This window comes from Lynx canadensis, chromosome C2, assembly GCF_007474595.2.
Source record: "Lynx canadensis isolate LIC74 chromosome C2, mLynCan4.pri.v2, whole genome shotgun sequence".
Taxonomy (NCBI): domain Eukaryota; kingdom Metazoa; phylum Chordata; class Mammalia; order Carnivora; family Felidae; genus Lynx; species Lynx canadensis.
The window spans coordinates 96,206,323-96,228,042 of record NC_044311.2 but is presented as its reverse complement, the minus strand read 5'-3'; the positions used below and the strand labels follow the sequence as shown (position 1 = coordinate 96,228,042).

The following is a 21,720-nucleotide window of genomic DNA, read 5'->3' as shown; positions in this document are numbered from 1 at the left end:
ATATAATGCTGCAATAAACCTAGATGTACATGTATCTTTTTGAATTAGTGTTTTCATATTCTTTGGGTAAATACCCTGTAGCACAATTACTGGATCATATGGTAGTTCTGTTTTTAATTTTTTGAGAAACTTCCATACTGTTTTCCACCTTGGTTGCTCCAGGTTGCATTACAACCAATGGTGCATGAAGGTTTCCTTTATCTCGGTGTCCTTGACAACACTTAAACATTTTCTGTGTTTTTATTTTAGCCATTCTGACAGATGTGAGGTGATATTTCATTGTTTTGATTTGTATATCCCTGAAGATTAGTTATGTTGAGCACCTGCTCATCTGTCTTTTGGTCATCTGTATATCTTCCATGGAAAACTGTCTGTTCATAACCTCTGCCCATTTTTATTTGGATTCTTTAATTTTTGGAAGGGAATGAGTTGTATAAGTTGTTTATATTTTGGATATTAACCCGTTATTGGATATATCATTTGAAAATATCTTGTCCCACTCAATAGGTTGACCTTTTGTTTTTGGATTACTTCTTTGCTGAGCAAAAGCTTTTTATTTTGGTGCAGTGCCAATAGTATACTTTTGCTTTTGTTTCCCATACCAGAGGAGACATAACTAGAAAAATATTTCTACAGCCAATGTCAAAGGAATTACACCCTATGTCTCCTTCTAGGAATTGCATGGTTTCAGATCTCACCTTTTGGTCTTTATCCATTTTGAGTTTAACTTTGTGTATGGTTTAAGGAAGGGATCCAGTTTCATTCTTTTGCATGTAGCTGTCCAGTTTTCCCAACATCATTTGTTCACTGTTTTCCCCCCATTGTATACTCTTGCCTTCTTTGTTGGAGATTAATTGACCATAAAAGTGTGAGTTTATTTTTGGCTTCTCTATTATTTGACATTGCACTATGTGTCTATTTTTGTCTCAGTACCATACTATTTTAACTAATGAAAACTTTGTAATCTGGGATTTTAATAACCTCTAATTTTGCTCTTCTTCTTCAAGATCACTTTGGCTAGTCAGGGTTTTTTATGGTTCCATACAAATTTTAGGATTATTTGCTCTAGATCTGTGAAAAAAATGCTGTTGGTTTTTTGACAGGGATTGCTTTAAAGCTATAGATTGTTGTGGGGAGTATGGACATTTTAACAATATCTGTTTTTCCCATCCATGAACATGGAATTTCTTTTCATTTGTTTGTGTCGTCTTCAATTGCTTTAATCAGTATTTTATCCTTTTCAAAGAACAAGTCTTTCACCTCCTTGGTTAATTTTATTCCTAGGTTTTTTTTATTTTGGTGCAATTGTAAATGGGATTGTTTTCGTAATATCTCATTCTGCTAGTTCATTATTAAGGTATAGAAATTCAACATGTTTCTATATATTAATTTTGTGCCATGTGAATTTAAAGTAAGGTTTATTTTTTTATTTTTTTTCAACGTTTATTTATTTTTGGGACAGAGAGAGACAGAGCATGAACGGGGGAGGGGCAGAGAGAGAGGGAGACACAGAATCGGAAACAGGCTCCAGGCTCTGAGCCATCAGCCCAGAGCCCGACGCGGGGCTCGAACTCACGGACCGCGAGATCGTGACCTGGCTGAAGTCGGACGCTTAACCGACTGCGCCACCCAGGCGCCCCTGTGCCATGTGAATTTACAGATTTAGCAGTTCTAATAGTTTTCCAGTGGAGTCTTTAGGGTTTGCTATAATAGTATCATGTCATCTGCAAATACTGAAAGGTTTTCTTCTTCCTTTCGAATTTGGAGGCCTTTTTTGGTTCTTTTTGTTGTCTGACTGCTATGGCTAGGAGTACAGTACTATCTTGAATAAAAATGGTGAGCATAGACATCCGTATCTTATTTCTGATCTTAGAGAAAAAGCTCTGTTTTTCACAAGTATGATGTCAGCTTTGTTTTTTCATACACAGCCTATATTATGTTATGTTCCCTCTACACCTACTTTGTTGAGAGTTTCTATCATGAATGGATGTAGTACTTGTTTGATGCTTTTTCTACATCTATTGAGATGATCATATGGTGTTTATCCTTTCTCTTATTCAAGCAATATATCATGTTGACTGATTTGTGAATGTTGAACCACTCTTGCATAACTGGAATAAATCCCACTTGATTGTAGTGAATGATTTTTGAATGTATCATTGGGTTTGGTTTGCTAATATAATAGCAAATATGGGCCTGTAGTTGATTTTCTTCTTATGGTTTTGGTATCATGGTAATGATGGCTTCATACAATGAATTTGGAAGCTATCCTTCCTCTCCTATGTATTGAAATAGTTCAAGACAAATAGGTATTAATGGTTCTTTAAAGGTGAAGCCATCTAGTCCTGGACTTTTGTTTGTTGGAAGTTTTTTGATTACTAATTCAATTTCATTGCTGGTAATCAGACTGTTCAAATTTTCTATTTTTTCCTCATTTAATTTTGGAAAGTTATATATTTCTAGCAATTTATACATTTCTTCTAGGTTGTCCAATTTGTTGGTATGTAATTTTTCATACTCTTCTCTTACATTCCTTTGTATTTCATTATTATTTCTTCTCCATTTCTGATTTTGAGTCTTTTTTTATGAGTCTGGCTAAAGGCTTATCAATTTTATCTTTTCAAACAACCAGCTCCTGGTTTCATTGATCTATTCTCTTGTTTTCTTAGTCTCTATTTCATTTATTTCTACTATAAGTTTAGGTTGCTTACTTAAAATTTTCTTGCTTCTTGAGTACTCTTTCCTGTTAGAAAAGCGTTTGTTGCATTCCAAATATTTTGGACCATCATGTATTCATTTTCATTTGTAGCCATGTATTTTTTTTTAAATTTCCTCTGATTTCATGGTTGATCCATTCATTGTTTAGTAGCACCTCATTTAGCTTCCATGTATTTGTGTACCATATTTTTTTCATGTGATTGATTTCTAGTTTCATAACATTGTGGTCAGAAAAAAATGCATGGTATGACTCAGTCTTTTTTAATTCATTGAGGCTTGTTCTGTGGCCTAATATGTACTCTATTCTGGAGAATGTTCCATGTGCACTTGAAAAGAATGTATTCCATTGTTTTAGGATGGAATGTTTTAACTGTTAGATTCATCTGGTCCAATGTGTCATTCAAAGCCACTGTTTCCTTGTTGATTTGTTATCTGAATGATGTACCCATTGATGTAAGTGGGGTGTTAAAGTTCTCTACTATTATTTTATAACTACAGATTTATTCCTTCATGTCTGTTAACAGCTGCTTTATGTATTTTGGTACTCCTATGATTCGGTGTATATACATTTACAATTATTATATCTTCTTATACAATTGTTCCCATTATGTAATGTAGTGTCCTTCCTTGTATCCTATGACAGTCTTTGTTTTAAAGTTTATTTTGTCCAATATAAGTGGTGCTACCCCAGCTTTCTTCTTCTGTTTGAATGATAAATGTTTTTCTATCACTTCACTTTAAATCTGCCAGTGTCTTTAGATCTTAGATGAGTTTCTTATAAGCAGCATATACATGGGCCTTGCTGTTCTATCTTTTGATTGCAGCATTTAGTCCATTTACATTCAAAGTAATTATGATAGGTATGTATGTACTGCCATTTTGTTACTTATTTTACAGTTGTTTTTGTAGTTAGTCTTTTCTTCCCTTATTGTCTTCCCTTCTGGTTTGATGGCTTTCTTTAGTGATATGCTTGGATTCATTTCTCTTATCTTTTGCATATATATTACAGGTTTTTGATTTGTGGTTACAGTTAGGTTGATATATCACACTTATACATATACCAATCTATTAAGTTGATGGTTGCTTAAGTTTGAATCCATTCTAAAAGCACTAGATTTTTACCCCTCTCCCCGTGTTTTATGTGCATGATATCATACTTTATATTCGTTTATTTTGTGAATTCCTGGACTTTTTGTAGATATAATTTATTTTACTGTTTTTATGCTTTAACCTCTGTACTGGTTTCATAAGTGATTAATCTATTTTTATTGTTTGTATTTAACTGTGATTTTTCTTCCCTTTTTCTAATTTTCTTACTCCTGATTATTGCCTTTACTTTATACTCAAATAATTCTCTTTAATGTTTCTTGTAAGGCTGCCTTTGTGGTGATAAACTAAAGTTTTTGATATTTTGTTTCTGTTTGGAAAACTATCTCTCCTTTTCTGAAAGTTAGCCTTGTTGGATAGAGTATTCTAGATGCAGAGGTTTTATTGTTGTTGTTGCTTGTTTGTTTTTGTTTTTCATTTCACCACCATGAATACATACTTCTTTTGGCCTGAAGTTTTTGCTGAAAAACCAGCTGACAACCTTATGAAGTTCCCCTTATATATAATTGTTTTGTCTTGCTGCTTTTATAATTCTCTCTTCATCATTGCTTTCTGCCATATTAATTATTGTTTGTCTGGGTGTGAACCTCCTGGGTTTGATTTTGCTGGGGACTCTTTGTACTTTTTGGAAATGGATGTCTGTGTCCTTCACCGGATACAGGAAGTTTTCAGTTATTATGCAAATAAAATTTCTAACCCCTTTTCTCTCTCTTCTTCCTCTGAGATACCTATAATGTGAATGTTACTACACTTGAGGGTGTTGTTGATGTCCCTTAAACTTTTCTCATTATTTCTCAGTTTTTCTTTTTTAAAAGTGTATTTATTTTGAGAGAGGGAGGGAGGGAGAGAGGGAGAGAGGGAGGGAGGGAGGGAGGGAGAGAGAGAGACAGAGAGAGAGAGACAGAATGATCAGAGAAGGGAAAGAGAGAGAGGGAGAGAGAGAATCCCAACCAGGATCCATACTGTCAGAGTGGAACCTGCTGTGGGGCTCGATATTGTGAAACCGGAAGATCATGGCCTGAGCCAAAACCAACAGATGCTTAACCAACTGAGCTGCCGAGGCTCTCCTATCATTCTTTTCTTTCCTTTTTGCTGTTCAACTTGGTTGTTTTCCATTATATTCTCTTCCAGCTCAGGGATCCATTCTTTCTTTAAACTACTATTGATTGCCTCTAGTGTTTTGTGTGTTTTTTTGTTGTTTTGTTTTGTTCTGTTTTTAGTTTCAGTTATTGAGTTCTTCATGTCATTTTTTCTGTCACTCTTTGTTGGAAGTCTGAGAACCTTCACTCTTTTCTAAAGTCCAGGAAGTATCTTTATGACCATTACTTTGAATTCTCTGTCAGGCATATTGCTTATTATATCCATTTCACTGGGCTATTTTGATGTGATTTTGTCCTGTTCTATCATTTGTGAAATATTCCTCTGTCTCCTCATTTTTTGTAAACTTTGTGCCTGTTTCTGTGTGTTAGGAAAGTCAACTGTGACTCCTGATCTTGAAAATAGTGGTCTTATGAAGAAGAGGTCCAGTGGTGCCCTAAAGTGTAATGTTCCCTGTTTCCCAGAACCAGGCACTTCAGGAGTGTCTCCTGTGTGTTGTGTGCACACTACTATTATGGCTGAGCTGTGTTTGCCATTAGTGCAGTAAGCTGCAATGGCCCAATTTGCCTGTTGTGGGCAGGGTTTACTCCCTGTGCCATGAAGGGGCCATTGTGGGGCTGCCATTGGCTTGTCGTTGGGTTAAACCAGATGCCTGCCCTCCTCCCAGTTGCTGATGCTGTGGTCGCAGCAAACTACAGGATATTCTCCCTGCATATCCTTTGAGAGCCTTTGGTTGGTAGGAAGGACCTGCAGTCAGAGCAGGTGTCTACCCAGTCCATTTGTTGGAGTTGCAATGACCATGAACTGCAGGGCTGTCTAAATGTGCTGCCCTCTGTGAGGTGTCCGTGGGAGGATAGGCTAGCAATCAGAGCAAATGTCTACCCCAGCCCACTGCTGGAGCTGCAGTCAAACTGGTATGTGTGGTCACCTTCCTCTCTCTCCAGGATAGGAGTTAGCCCAGGGCACTGCCTGGACTGTTTATAGAATGATATGTGTCAGGAGCTGCTTTAGAGGAACTTCCACTGAGTGAGTGTAGTTGCATGGGGCAGATCTACAGGAGAATGTGGGGGCAGGGCACACAGTGTTAGCAAGTTAAGAGGAGAATGTTTGAGCTGGTTCCTGAAAGTATCTGGGTATCTAGACTGGGGGCAGGGAGGAGAATTATGTCACTTGGTATGATTTAATTGTGAAAATGTAGGAATTACTATTTGAAAATTACGGATCAAAACATAATCTTTAAATCTTGCAGAAGTAGGTAAAGTGTATTTCAATTCTAAAAATAAAATGAAAAAGTACAGATTAGTTTAGAAATGAAAATCATATCTAATAAATAATTAAGTGAATTGGAGAGATGAGGCCACTGAAACACACAAAGTGGAAATTAAAACAAAATACATATGTATTAAATGTGACTGATTATTAGGCTATATTGGATTACGTAAATGTAACTTGATATATCTGGTTCATATCTCATTCTGATACATCCTTAATTAAATCTGAAGTCTCAGATTTTAAGAGATATCATATGTTCGCTTCAGTTTTTAACCTCTTTGAAATATCAGTTTGATTTGTGGGAATGCTCTGAAAATCACAAACTGAAGTTTCTTTTTTTTATATATATATTATTTATTTTTGAGAGAGAGAGACAGAGACAGAGACAGAGACAGAGACAGAGTGGTGGAGGGGCAAAGAGTGAGGGAGACACAGAATCTGACACAGAGCCCGATGCGGGGCTCAAACCCACAAAATGTGAGATCGTGACCTGAGCTGAAGTCAGAGGCTTAACCAACTGAGCCACCCAGCTGCTCCATAAATGGAAGTTTCTTATCAATGAGATTGCTCTGTTCTAAAGAAGACAACTTGTCACGGGCAATATTAAATTCTATAAAAGGGAAGGGATCTTTGTCATTACCAATGACCTGGAATATGTGTTTGACATATGGTAGGACTCAACAAATGCTTATATTTTTCTATACAAACCAAATAAATTACCTCTTAATTTCTATCCTATCTAAAATGAAGTGATTTAACCACAGAAATTTTTCCCAAAATTGAGCCTAGATTCACCAGGTAGATGTTAAAAGTTATTCTCTGAAAAAATACATTTTTTTTTTAATTTTTTTTTTCAACATTTATTTATTTTTGGGACAGAGAGAGACAGAGCATGAACAGGGGAGGGGCAGAGAGAGAGGGAGACACAGAATCGGAAACAGGCTCCAGGCTCTGAGCCATCAGCCCAGAGCCCGACGCGGGGCTCGAACTCACGGACCGCGAGATCGTGACCTGGCTGAAGTCGGACGCTTAACCGACTGCGCCACCCAGGCGCCCCTGAAAAAATACATTCTTTAGGAGAAATATGTTTGGGAAACAGAGTTAAACAAAATTAGTAGGACTTCTTTACTGAAGGAGTTTTCAGGAGTTTTCAAATGTAGTCATACAATGAAAATAAGTAAGACAAGAAAACCACATGCAACATTTCTAAAACCTTTCTTTTTCATATAAAGCATCTGTAAAAGTTACAATACATACATTAACCTCTTTTAATCCCATCCATTAATTTATAATGATGGCCTCTGCTCATTTTTCAGTATCACTCCATTCGAAAATACTAATCCTATTCGTCCTCACCTACTCTACAACTACCTGGATTATGTGGCAAAAGAAACTTTTGTTATTGTTCTGTTCTTCCCAACATGAGCAAATTGAAGTTGAGATTTGAAACAATCTTTGAAGTAACTTTAATGTAAAACCTGGTGAATAGCAATTGGCTTGCTGCCCCATCCTGAATAATCGTGCTCTGGATGGCTAGCCTCCTCCTCAGTTTCGTATCTTCCTAGAAGTGAGTCCATGACTCAGAAACAACTGTTAGGGAAGGCAACACACCTTGTCTCAATGAAGGACCTATTCTTTTTTTTTTTTTTTTTTTAATTTTTTTTTTCAACGTTTATTTATTTTTGGGACAGAGAGAGACAGAGCATGAACGGGGGAGGGGCAGAGAGAGAGGGAGACACAGAATCGGAAACAGGCTCCAGGCTCTGAGCCATCAGCCCAGAGCCCGACGCGGGGCTCGAACTCACGGACCGCAAGATGGTGACCTGGCTGAAGTCGGTCGCTTAACCGACTGCGCCACCCAGGCGCCCCTGAAGGACCTATTCTTAAGTTGCTAATGACATCTAAGAAATCTATTCATAAGCAAGTTTATACACAAATTATGTTTTTTACTTGCTTGATAATAATATTTTCTTGAATATCTGACTTTGATGCCTAGACGCAAGCCATTTCTGATCTAATATTCATTCTCCTTGGGTTCCCAAGAAATCTCTTCTCTGGTATTACTGGAATTTCTGGAAGTGCGGAAACCTAATATTTTTCCTCTCATACCCAGCTACTGAAGATTTCTAGATTCTTCTTCTCTTCTCTCATTTCTTTTTTCTTCTCTCATCGTGTAATAAGCTATCCATCAGCTACAGTCACCTGGCTCCATGAGTATTGGGGTTCATTTGAGCCTGTTGGTTCTGGAATCAGTCTAACTAAAAATGCCGACTCTACCATTTACCCTTAGACAACTAATCTCTCTGGCTCAATTCCTTCATTTGCTAAGGGGCACCATTACAGTTCTTAAGTCAAAGTTATTGTCAGGATTAAACACGGAATGGCATAAAGTGGGTTTGGTAGTGAGTTTAGCACTAAACGAGGTTTCAACAAATGTTTATTATTAATAAAATCCTCTATAATAGTCTTTCTACTCTCCAATTCTATGCTGACCTCCAATTCAGGGACCTATATTCTTTTAATCTGTTTTCTAATATTCAGACTGATATTGCCTTACCTAAATTAGACACATGCAAGTGTTGTTTCTCTATTAACATTTAGCTATAGTGTTTACCATATATAAAGAAACTGACAGCTTTGGTACCTACCAAAGATACCACATATTCAGACATGTGAAAAGAAGGGTTGTTAGGGAAGGGAGAGCAGAGAGGGTGACAGGTGTTGAGAAATGAGGAATTTTCCATACTGGTGGTTTGTACTGATTACTCATCACTTAATTGTTCACCAATATATTTCATTTTGAGTTTATAAACCCAGTTTTTTGCTATGTCTATGTGACATGTCTCATCTTCAAGAGCATAGTTTTTTCCCCTTTTTCTACTCTGCCATATTAACAAATGATAGCCAAACAATTAATCACAGCTAGACTATGATGTTCTGAACAAGCTGTCAAAGAAGCTAAAAAACTAGACCAACTATGGCACGATCTGCTTATTTTAAGTTATCTAACCATGGCCTGAATCTCGCACTTCATTCAATTCTTTGTTAACTCTTACTTTCCTGGAATTTTGTTTTCCTGCTTTTATTGAATTAGGGGGTGGCAAAAGAAACAAAGTTATAACAAAAGTCAAGCACACTTACTTTCCAGAATTGTATTACAGATGCTTAAGAGACATGACAACTAGTTGCGTCCAAGAGCAGGAAGCAGGTGACAGACTACCATTGCCCATCAGACTCCTGATAAAAAATGTATAGGTACATTAATGAACTGTTTGGCTTAAGTATTTGATGTGTCAGCATATCATATTTTCCTTATTCTTTCCCTGGGAGAAAAAAAAAAAAAAAGCCTGCTCATCTCCATAGGGATCATGCATGACAACTTTTATTCTGAAAGGTAAATTCACAAGGAAAAAGTGTGACACTAGATGTGTGGAGAGACTTGGAAAGTGAGCAGTGTGTCAGCCCAAACTGTAACAAGTAGCTAATGAACAGTAGCCTTCAAATGAGTAAAACCAAAGTGACAAACGTAGATGACAATTGGGCTGAAATGCAATGGTAGTCAAGTCAGCAAAGATAGAATAACCCTAATACTAGTTTATGGAGAATCCAGAAGAGGAGCAAGCAGTGCTTTCTGCAGCTGGGTTAAATGTTCTTTTTCCTTCCTCAAATTCATCTCATAGTGAGAAGTTATCATGATCATAGGAGAGAGAGATATTGCCTGATCAAGGTCATCAAAAATGTTGTTTTAAAAATCAGCCATTATCCACTCTAAGAGTGTCCATGAAGCAGCTTTTTTTTCAGAAAAGTGTGCTTCCTGTCAATACGGCTTATTTTACCCTACTCACTTTTGGAATATAATTTTTATTGACATGTCTTATTTTGGCTTTAATAAGAAACACACTCTAAGACAAAGATTAGATTTAAGGCAGTTTATTTGGAAAGAGCAGGGAACACTGGCAAAGAAGTGGTGAGGCAATATAGAGAAGGGAAGAAAATGAAAAAGATACCAGAGTGGGCTACTGAAGCTTAATCCTTCAGATAGGTGGTGGGAAATGATTTAAAACAACAAAAAAACATGTGCCTTAAAAGGGTCACTCCTAACTAATAAGGGGATAGGGATATTCTTATCCCAACTATTGCTAGTCTTAAGTTGAAGCTGCTCAACTCATCACTTGCATCAGCTTCCTCAAGTTCTAGGGTAAAGAGTCCTAGGCACAGATGCAGGAATAACCACCTGAATGCTAATTGGAACACACTGAGAGGTTTAGCAGAGCACTGACAGCATATGGTATGGTGTTACTGGTTTGGATATTTTCTTTTGTTTTTCTTGACATCCGTAAAGTAAATATAACACACACACACACACACACACACACACACACCTACACAAGATTATATTTCATATTTTTCATTGATTTCTCTTACCCGTTCAACTTACTTTTTCTACCAATTTTCCCTTTATCCCAATTTTTATACATCTTTTTTCTACTTGTATCTATTTATGTTAGGTTTCCCCTATCATTTTTAGAATGAGACAAGGTGTAGATCAACAAAAACTGCTCAGTGATAATTCAACAATTATATATTAAGTACCTATTACCTGTCAGGCCCTATTGTTGGCACTACAGATAAAGTGATTGGCAAAATATGCATGGTATCAAACTTTACTGAGGTTACAGTTTATTTGGAGTTTTCCCCAAAGAGACTATAGTAGATGACATAATTTACTAAAACGTTATCTGTGAAAGATCTACATGATCTTCCCAATATCTAACAAAGAACACTAAAACTTTCATTTCCTCCTTCATACTTTCAACCAGTTGGTGTATAGAATTATGTCCATATTTTAAACATGAACAATAAATCATTTATCCATAGCCCATCCAGACTCGCTATAGGAAGTACTGGCTAATCGTTCTTTAGTTATAGCCTTTTAATACAGTTTTTCAATTCATTAAAAAAAAAAAATATATATATATATATATATATATATACATATATATGAGAATCTACTCTGTGTCAGGTATTCAGTTACACACTGGGGATGCAAAGATGAACAATACATGATCTGATCCTCAAGATGCTTACATACTACCAGGGAGAATGACAAGCAAAGAGACACGAATAATAAGAATAATGCGAGAGCTAGGATGTGTAATAAAATGGTCATGCCCTACATTATTATTTACACAGCATCAGGTATTACTTCTGTAACCCCAAAATGTGGGGATACAATATTTTAAAAACCAGAAATATTTACTACCTAACTGTGGTAGAGCTAGGCTAGCTATGTCTGTGCTCAAAATGATATAGTCCTGTCAGAATAGTAATTGATAACTCCCTTTCAACATCTATCTGGCTGGTGCAGATATAACAACTTGTCCCGCCCTGTTTGCACAATAATGAATTCAAAACTACCACAAGCCCTGCAGCCTTACAACAAATCATTCTCCCTAACAAGTTTCTGACATTGCACTTAGATGTACAAAGATTGGGTAAACCTGTCTATTATATATTCAGCCAAAACTACATTATAATCTTCATTTAGAGAGTCTTACCTGGGGTCCAAGAATGATAGTGTCAGGAACTCAAATCATAGCACAGCATTTTAATTAGAAGGAGATCTGTTCCACCAATGTTATTTCTGACTATCTAGGAAAGGATCAGATCCTCCCCATAAAAGTAGGGTTTTCTGTGTTTCAAGAAGATAAATACATACTCTAAAACCATTGTATTTCAAAGTATGTATGGAGTTAGTTTTTAGACCTGTTTTAAGGAATAATTTGACTACTTATTGGGTATACACTTTGGGCAGAACACTTATCCTGGTTTTTCACATTTGTTTACTGCTGAGGTCTCTGGATAAAATTTAAGAGTTCTTAATATTTATACAGACCTGAAGCAGAATTGCTTATCTCCCTTTAAGATCTTAAAATAAGTACATAAATACTAGTTCTCAAACAACGGAGTGTGAATAACAAGGAGAAGTATATCAGAGTGATGTCAGCATCATGGCAGCATGTGTTGTTTTCTCTCTCTCCCTTTTGACTTACAACTAATGACACATCCCAAACCAGATAGATAGATAGATGGATAGATAGATAGATAGATAGGACTAATTTTTACAAAGCCTGTGCAGAGCATACCAGGATACCTTAGAGATCCATCCATCTGTGCACCTGAAAGAGGGTAGATGGGGCTGTAGAGGTGGTAGAGGAAGGGAAAGGGCAGTAGGGCTGGTGGCAGCAGAGTTGATGACCACAAAGAAACCACTGACCGGTCCATCAACAAGCCAGCATGAACTTTCTGGTAGAAGTGGAAAGTAAATGTGGTGAGGGGAGATATGCCCAACCAAGTGTGCTGAAGCTGGAGGACTAGTTGCTCTCTGCTCTCTCAAAAGAGAGACCCCAAAGCCTGGCTGGGGGCGGGGGGGGGGGCGGCGGAGTAAGGGAAAGGGAAAGGAAGTAGGCAAAGAGAACTATAAGAAAGTGTCTCCCTAGGAGGTATTGGGGACTGCCCATGGATCTCTGGAGTTCCTCACCCACTTGTGGATTTCCCCACAAGCCCATGGGCATATCTATAACCCAAAGTCCAAACCACACACTGCCCCCCACTTTTTTTTAAACATATATGTACAAGGTCCCAGCGTTAGGGGTAGGTCAGGTCAGTTAAGGGAAACCAAAAACTTGTGCTACAGCTCCACCTTCTGGAAGACAAAGGGAAGGCTTCTACTACCAACCTGTTGAATCAAAGTACACAAAGCATTGCCTAAATGAGAAAGGTCTTTGCTACTTCAAATGCAGAGGCACATCTCATCAAACACCATGAAAAATCATCGTAATATGGTATCATAAAAAAATGACAATTTTCCAGCAATTGAACCAAAAGATGTGGAAGAATGTGATCTGATAAAGATTTTAAAATAGCCATTATGAAGAAAACCAATGAGCTACAAGAAAGCTCAGGCAATACAATAAATTCAGGAATAAAATTAATGAACAGAAAGAGTACCTTACCAAAAATTTTGAAATTCTAAAAAAGAAACAAACAAATTCTAGAGCTAAAGAACTCAATAAATCAGACGAAGAATGCATTATAATGCATTGGGAATGGAGCAGATCATATGGAAGAGAGAATGAGCAAGCTCAGGGATAGAAATATATGAATGAATAAGGAGGAGGAAGAGAAAAACCTGAGATACTTAAAATGTGAAAAAACTCTGTGAAAACTGCTTGACTCCATTAGAAAACCCAACATAAGAATAGTGGCTGTCCTAGAAAGAGAGGAGAGGGAGAAGGAAGCAGAAATCATATTTAAAGAAATAAGAGCTGAGAACTTCCCAAACCTGGGGAGGAAATTGCATTTAAAAGTCCACAAAGCAAATAAAACACCTTATTATTTCAATGCCAAATCACCTTCTCCAAGACACATGATCTTAATGCTGTCAAATGTAACAATAAAAAACTTTAAAGGCATCCGGGGGAGGCGGGGAGACAGTAACCTGCTAAATTATTCCCTTTATGGTAATCAGCAGATTTCTTAGCAGAAAATCTACAGGCCAGGAGAGAATGGAATGACACATTCAAATTTTGAAAGATAAAAACTGCTAGCCAAAACACTCAATCCAGCAGTTATCTCTCAGGTATAGAGGAGAAATAAGGGCTTTCCAAAACAAAATTTGAGAGGGTTCACCACATCTATACCTGGCATACAAAAAATGATGAAACAAATTCTTCAAGCTGAAATGAAAAGATGAGAGGACACAAAACTCCAACAAGTAGACAGAATACTTTAACTTTTTAAAGAATAATACAGTAAGCTCTTCACTATAGCATAAAGGTTACAGCTTAACCTTAGTAAAAATCACAGCATAAAAAGAGGTTATTTGTAATATCAAAAATGTAAAAGGGGAAGACAAAAAGAATGCAACCTTTACAGGAAAATGTAGATAAACTGATACTGTCAGAGAAAGGACTATTTTATCTATGAGATGTTTTATGTAAACCATAAAGCAGCAATCTAGAACAGAGACACCAAACAAAAACAAAAAAACAAAAACAAAAATAGGAGACTGAGCAAATGCCATGGAAAATCACCAGCTTAGAAACAAAGATAGAGGTACCCAGGTCGCTCATTTGGCTAAGCCTCTGACTCTTGGCTTCAGCTTAGGTCGTAATCTCACAGTTTGTAGCATCAAGCCCTGTGTCAGGATCTGTGCTGACAGTGTGGAGACTGCTTGGGATTCTCTCTCTCTCCCTCTCTTTCTGTCCTTTCCCCACTTGGACTATTGCTGTCTCTCTCTAAAATAAATAAATAAACTTAAAAAAAAAGGTAGAGAAAAACAAAATTAAAAGGAACAATGGAGAAACAAAATAACCAAAAGTCAAAAGATAAAATGGCAATAGTAAATCTTTATATGTCAGTAATCACCCTAAACGTAAATGATTTCAACTCACCAATCAAGAGGCACAGAGGGGCTGGATGGATTTAAAAACAAAACAAAACATGACAAACACCTACATGTTGCTTATAAGACACACATAGGCTCAAAATTGAGTGGATGGAGGATGATACTCAAAGCAAAAGAAACCAAAAGGAAGTGGATGTAGTACCCATACTTATATCATGTAAAACAGACATAAAGCCAAAAAGGGTAACAAGGACAAAAAATATAATGATAAAGAGAAAAAAATGTATCAGGAAGACTTAACACATAAATATATACACTCCCAAGTGAGCATTTAACTACATTATGCAATTAATAATATATCTTAAGGGAGAAATAACAATACAATAATTGAAGGGTATTTCAGTACTCTACTGTAAGCAATGGATAAATCATCCAGACAAAATCAACAAAGGAATGTCAGAACTGAACCACACTTTAGAATAAATGATTTTAATGGACATATACAGAATATTCCATCCAACAGCAATAAAATAGACATTCTTCTCAGGTACGATGGAACATTTTCTAGGATAGATATTATGATAGGCCACAAACATGTTATAGCAAATTTAAGATTGAAATCATATCAACTATCTTCTTTGACCACAATGCTATGAAACTAGAAATCAGTATAAGACAGAAGTTCTACAAATGTGTTGAAATTAAACTGCACACTTCTAAATAACCATTGGGTCAAAGAAAAAATCAAAAGGGAAATTTTAAAAAAATCTCAAAACAAATAAAAATAAAAACACAACTTACCAAATATTGTAGGATCCAGCAAAAGCAATACTGAGAGGAAATTTGATAGCCCTAAACCCTTACACTAAGAAATTAGAAAGATCTCAAACCACCTAACTTTACACTTTAAGGAAATAGAAAAAGAAACCCAAGGGGCACCTGGGTGGTTCAGTCACCTGAGCATCCGACTTTGGCTCAGGTCATGATCTTGCTCGTGGGTTCAAGCCCTGTGTCAGGCTTTGTGCTGATGGCTCAGAGCCTGGAGCCTGCTTTGGATTTTGTCTCCCTCTCTTTCTGCCCTTCCCCTGCTCACGATCTGTCTCTCTCTCAAAAATGAATAAACATTAAAAAATTTAAAAAAAAAAGAAAAGAAACCCAAAGTTAGCAGAAGGAGGGAAATATAGATCCTTTACAGATATAAATGAAACAGAGACTAGAAAAATAATAGAAACGATCAATGAAACTAAGGGTTCATTTTGAAAATGATTAAATTCACAGACCTTTAGCTAGACTAGGAAACAAAAAGACAAATAAAAAAAGGAGACATTACAATTAGTACGACAGAAATACATAAAATCATGAGATTACTATGAATAATTATACTTATTCCAACAAATTACACAACCTAGAAGAAATGGATATATTTCTAGAAATGCATAAGTTACCAAGACTGAATCAAGAAGAAATAGAAAATCCAAATGGACCAATAACAAGTCAATATAATGAATTAGTAATCAAAAAACTCTCAACACAGAAAACTCCAGGACTAGACATCTTCACTGGAGAATTTTCCAAATATTTATACAAGTAGCACCAATTTTCGTTAAACTCTTTCAAAATATCAAGGAGAAGAAAATACTTCCAAACTAATTCTATGAGGCTGGCATTACTTTGATACCAAAACCAGATAAGGATACCAGAAGAAAACCATAGACCAATATCATTAATTATTTGAATATTGACATGAAAATTCTCAGGGCACCTGGGTGACTCGGTTGGTTAAGTGTCTAGCCTGATTTCAGCTTAGGCCATGGTTTGTGAAATGGAGCCCCAAGTCAGGCTCTGCACTGACAGCATGGAGCCTGGTTGGGATTTTATCCCTCTCTCTCTGCCCTTCTGCTTTCTCTCTCTCTCTCACCTCTCTCTCTCAAAATAAATAAATAAACATTAAAAAAAATTCTCAACAAAATATTAGCAAACCAAATCCTAGAACAAATAAGACTATTCACCATGACTAAGTGGGATTTATATCTGGCATGCAAGCATGAATAAAAATATGCAAAGTTAATAAATATAATGCAATAATATAAAATATGCAAGTTAATAAATATAATGCACCCATCAATAAAATTAAAGATAAAAATTACATCTCAAAGGATGCAGTAAAGGTATTTGACAACATTCTTTTATGATGAAAACCCTTAACAGAGTAGATATAGAAGGATATAACTCAACATAATAAAACCCATATATGACAGTTCTACAGTTAACATGACACTCAAAGAGGAGAAAACTGTTTCTCCTAAGAGCAGAAACAATGTAAAGATACCCACCCTTACCACTACTATTCAATATAGTATTGGATGTTTTAGCTAGAATAACAATAGGGCAAATCAGAAAGGAGGATGTAAAATTGTTACTTGCGTATGATATCTTATACATAGAAAATCCCAAGGAATTGGTAAAGCAAAAAAAAAAAAAAAGAGTTAGGATTAATAACCATCTCAGTAATAACCATTTCCGTAATGGCAAGATACAAAACATGCAGACTATAGTATATCAACATACAGCAATCATTGCATTCCTTAACACTAGTGATGAAGCATCTGAAAAAGAAATAAAATCATCCCATTAAAAACAGCATCAAAAACAATAAAATATTAAGAATTGATTTAGCCAAGGAAGTGAACAATCTATACAATGAAAATTACAAAATTTTGCTGAAAAAAAAATTAAAGATGACACAAACAAATGGAAAGACAACCCATGTTCATGGGTTGGAAAAATTAATATTGTTAAAATGGCGGTACTATCCAAAATCATCTAAAGATTCAAAGCAGTCCCCATCAAAATGCCTAAGTTATTCACAGAAATAGAAGAAACAATGTTAAAACTTGTGTGGAACCACAAAGGACCCCAAATAGCCAAAACAATTGAGGAAAATAAAAGAACAAAGCTGGAGGTAACAGACCTCCAGATTTCAGTCTATATTACGAAGCCATAGTAATAACGACAGTATGGTACTGGCACAAAAGCAGATGCATCAAACAATGGTAGACAATAGAGATCCCAGAACTAAACCCCAGCATATACTGTCAACTAATACTTGATAAGGGAAACAAGAACTCACTGGGGACAGGATTGTATCTTCACTGAATGGTTTGGGGAAAACTGTAGGAACACATGTGGTACAATGAAATTGGATCTCTCTATCTCACACCAGTCACAAAAATTAACTCAAAATGGATCAAAAACTTAAACATAAGACCTGGAAGAAAATGTAGAGAAGAAGCTCATCAATTTTGGTCTTGGTGATAATTTGGGGGACATGATGGCAAAAGCACAAACAACAAAAGAAAAAAAATAAATGAGGCCAGGGGAAATTCAAGAGCTTCTACACAGCAAAATAAACAATTGAAAAAATTAAAAGACAAACTACAGAATGGGCAAACAATTGAAAACATATTATCAGATACGGGGTTAATATCCAAAATATATAAATAACCCAGTCATTTTGGTAATAACAAGAAAAAATAATCTAGTGAAAATAAATTGGCAAAAGAACTAAATAAACATTTCTCCAAGGAGGACATTAAAATGGCCAACCATGAAAAGATGCTGAATATCACTAATCATCAGGTAAGTGTAAATCCAAATCATAATGAGATATCACTAGACAACTCTTAGAATGGCTATCATCAAGAAGTCAAGAGAAAACAGGTGCTGGTGAGGATATGGTGAAGAGGAAACTTGGTATATTGTTGATAGGAATGGTCCAACCAATATGGCATTTCCTCAAAAAATTAAATCTTATAATCCAGCAATTACACTTCTGGCTATATACTCAAAGGAAATGAAAATAAAATTTACATGAGATATATGCACTCCCATGTTTATCACAGCATTATTCATAACAGTGAAGATATGGAACTAACCAAATACCCATTGGTGGATGAATGGATATAAATGATGTTGTACTTATATACAATGAAATATTATTCAGCCATGAAAAATGAAGCTGTCCCCCCATTTGTGAAAATATGGATAAATCTTGAAACTATTATGCTAAGCAAGATAATTTAAAGAAAGACAAGTACACTATGATATCACTTATATGCAATAGCTACAAAAAGTTAAACCTGCAAAAAACAATAAAATAGTGGTTACCAGGAGATGGGGTGGGGATGGGGGATAAGAGTAATGGTGTTTAAGCGTACATACTTGCAATGAGTAGCAAATAAGCCATAGAGGTATAATGCACAGCATAATAGATAATAAAATTGTGCCCTAATGTGTAAATATAATGACATTGCAATCATATTACATTACATAAATGTATCAAGTAAACGCTATACATCTTACACAATGTTACACATCAAATTTATTCAATAAAAAATGAGTGTGCATTTTTGTTTGTTTTCTGAGGGAGAGGCTGAATTTTAGCTCTACCTATCAATTTGTGACTTTGGCTAAGTTAAAAATCTCCTCTATGAGTACTAGACTAAATGGTTCCTAACAACTGTCTCAATTGTAATAAAATATTTTATTTTATGATGCACTTCAATACAAAGATACATAAATCAAGATTAAGTATGTTTGTGTAGAAGGGAGAGAGCAGATAGTTTTCCTCATGTATACCGGAGTGCATACAAGTCCTAACTCAGAAAGTTGAAGGATGATTAGGAAGTGATGGAAGCAGTACATCTCGCCGAAGGATCCAATCAAGAATTTCAGTTTAACTCAAGGAAATAACCTTTTATAGGCCTAATAATTGAAGATTAAAAATAAGAAAACTATGTGCCACACTGTGAGGTAATTATACATAGTGTCTCATTTGATCCTCAGAATATTGAATTGGTCATCTCCAGTTTACATATGATAAAATAAAGACTCAAAAAAGTTATAGGTAATTTACCCAATACTACCAACTAATGAACTGTAAAACAGATTTAACAATAGTACTCATGATCCCACTTGTTACAACTAAAACAAAATAAAACAGAAACTAGGTGATGTACCTGAATAGATATTTCTCCATAGAAGATATACAAAAGGCAAACACTTACATGAAAAGATGCTAAATATCACCAGGCATTAGGGAAGTACAAATTAAAACACAGTGAGATAGGGGCGCCTGGGTGGCGCAGTCGGTTAAGCGTCCGACTTCAGCCAGGTCATGATCTCGCGGTCCGTGAGTTCGAGCCCCGCGTCAGGCTCTGGGCTGATGGCTCAGAGCCTGGAGCCTGTTTCCGATTCTGTGTCTCCCTCTCTCTCTGTCCCTCCCCCGTTCATGCTCTGTCTCTCTCTGTCCCAAAAATAAAATAAACGTTGAAAAAAAAATTAAAAAAAAAAAAACAAAACAAAAAACACAGTGAGATATCACTTCATGCCTGGTAGAATGGCTGTCATCAAAAAGACAAGAGATAACAAATGCCAGCATGGAGTGAAGAGAAGGGAATCCATGTGCACTGTTGCTGGGATTGTAAATTGATGCTGCTAGTACTGAAAAAAAGTATAAAGGATCCTCTAAAAATTAAAATAGAACTACTACATGATCCAGCAATTCTACTTCTGGGACTATATCCAAATAAATGAAAACACAAACTCAAAAAGATATCTGCACCTTCATGTTCATAGCAACAATATTTGTAAAAGCCTAGACATGGAAACAAGCTGTGTCCATCAATGAATGAGTGGATAAAGAAGTTGTGGTATATGTATACAACAAGATACTATTCAGCCATAAAAATAAAAATGAGGAACTCCTATTTACAACAACATGGATTCACCTTGAAGGCATTATGCTAGATGAAATAAGTCAGTGAAAGACAAATACTGTATGTTCTCTCACTTATATGTGGAATGTGAAGCCAAACAAAATGAGAGACTTCTGGTTAAGATGGCAGAGGACCCTAAGCTCACCTCATCCCAAGGATACAACTAGATAACACTCTCATCAGTGTAAGTGACCCAGAAAATGATGTAAATACTGGAAAAAAAACCGAACTTCATAACTAAATGTAGAGATGAGACCATATTGAAGTGGGAAGGAAGTGAGGTTATGCCAGGGGGAGATAAACTCCAGGGATCTGGCTTCCAGAGGGAAGGAGTCACTTTTGTGTAAATGGGTGAGAAACACACTATCACACCAAGAAGCTTGTTCGGGGAAGACAAATCTTACAGCATTTGGGTTTGAAAGTCAGAGTGGTCAAATTTTATGAGTTCTTAACAGCCAGCAGGACTAAAAGCCTGGAACATTAAAAATCAGTGGGCTAGCTCTGGGACAGCTGGGAGAGCCATAGGAAGTCGAGTACCTGCTCTTAAAGACATGCACAACAAACAACCCAAGGAGATACAGCATAAAAAAGGCAGTGTGAAACAATGCCTGCTGCAGACAGGAGAGAGAGTGGTTTGCTAATCTCAGAGTTCACTGAGGGACTTCTCCAGGAACAAAGGAGCTTACTGGTACCATTTCCCACCCCTGCCCCCTAGCATAAACACAATCTCAGCTTCAAGGACTAGTTGCCACTGGCATTCACTACCTAACTGTCTTATACCACACCCCATCCCATAAAGCAGGGCTTGCCTCATTCTTGGCACTGAAGGTCCCCTCCCCCAGAAAGCCTGTACAAATGTTACCAACATTGTGACTCCTGACTGTCCACTTTGTGGGGCCTTGGTCCCGGTAGCAGCTGGTCACCTCCCATGAAGGATACATACACCTTGTTAAAAGTACATAAACCACCCACATGGTTTGCAGGTGACCCTGGCCAGCCTTGCCTCTGCAGTGGCTGTGAATCCCCTGTGGAAGAATACCGGCATCGCCTTGCTAAAAGTGCGAACCCTGCCCATGCACACTACTCTCAAGAGCAACAACATATCTGACTTTCATACCACACAGAAACAGATATAGAGAGTTAAGCAAAGTGAGGAGACAGAGGAATATGTCCCACATCAATAGGACAAAATCACAGCAAGAGACTTAAGCAAAATGAAGACAAGAAGTATTCCTGATAGAAAATTTAAAGTAATGATCATAAAGGACTTCACTGGATTTGGGAATAGAGGACATCAGTGGGGTGATTAACAGAGAATGAAAAATAACCATTCACAGA

At 36.5% G+C, this 21,720-nt stretch overlaps 1 protein-coding gene across 1 annotated transcript in view; it reads left to right on the top strand.

Annotated features, from left to right (window-relative positions):
• Positions 1-21,518, top strand: part of LOC115522884 (small ubiquitin-related modifier 2-like) — a 67,375-nt gene extending 45,857 nt beyond the window's left edge. Inside the window, exon 3 of the mRNA XM_030328455.1 lies at positions 21,366-21,518. Coding sequence (XP_030184315.1) covers positions 21,366-21,518 — 153 coding nt within the window. The remainder of the gene's footprint in view (positions 1-21,365) is intronic.
• The last annotated feature ends 202 nt before the right edge of the window (positions 21,519-21,720 follow it).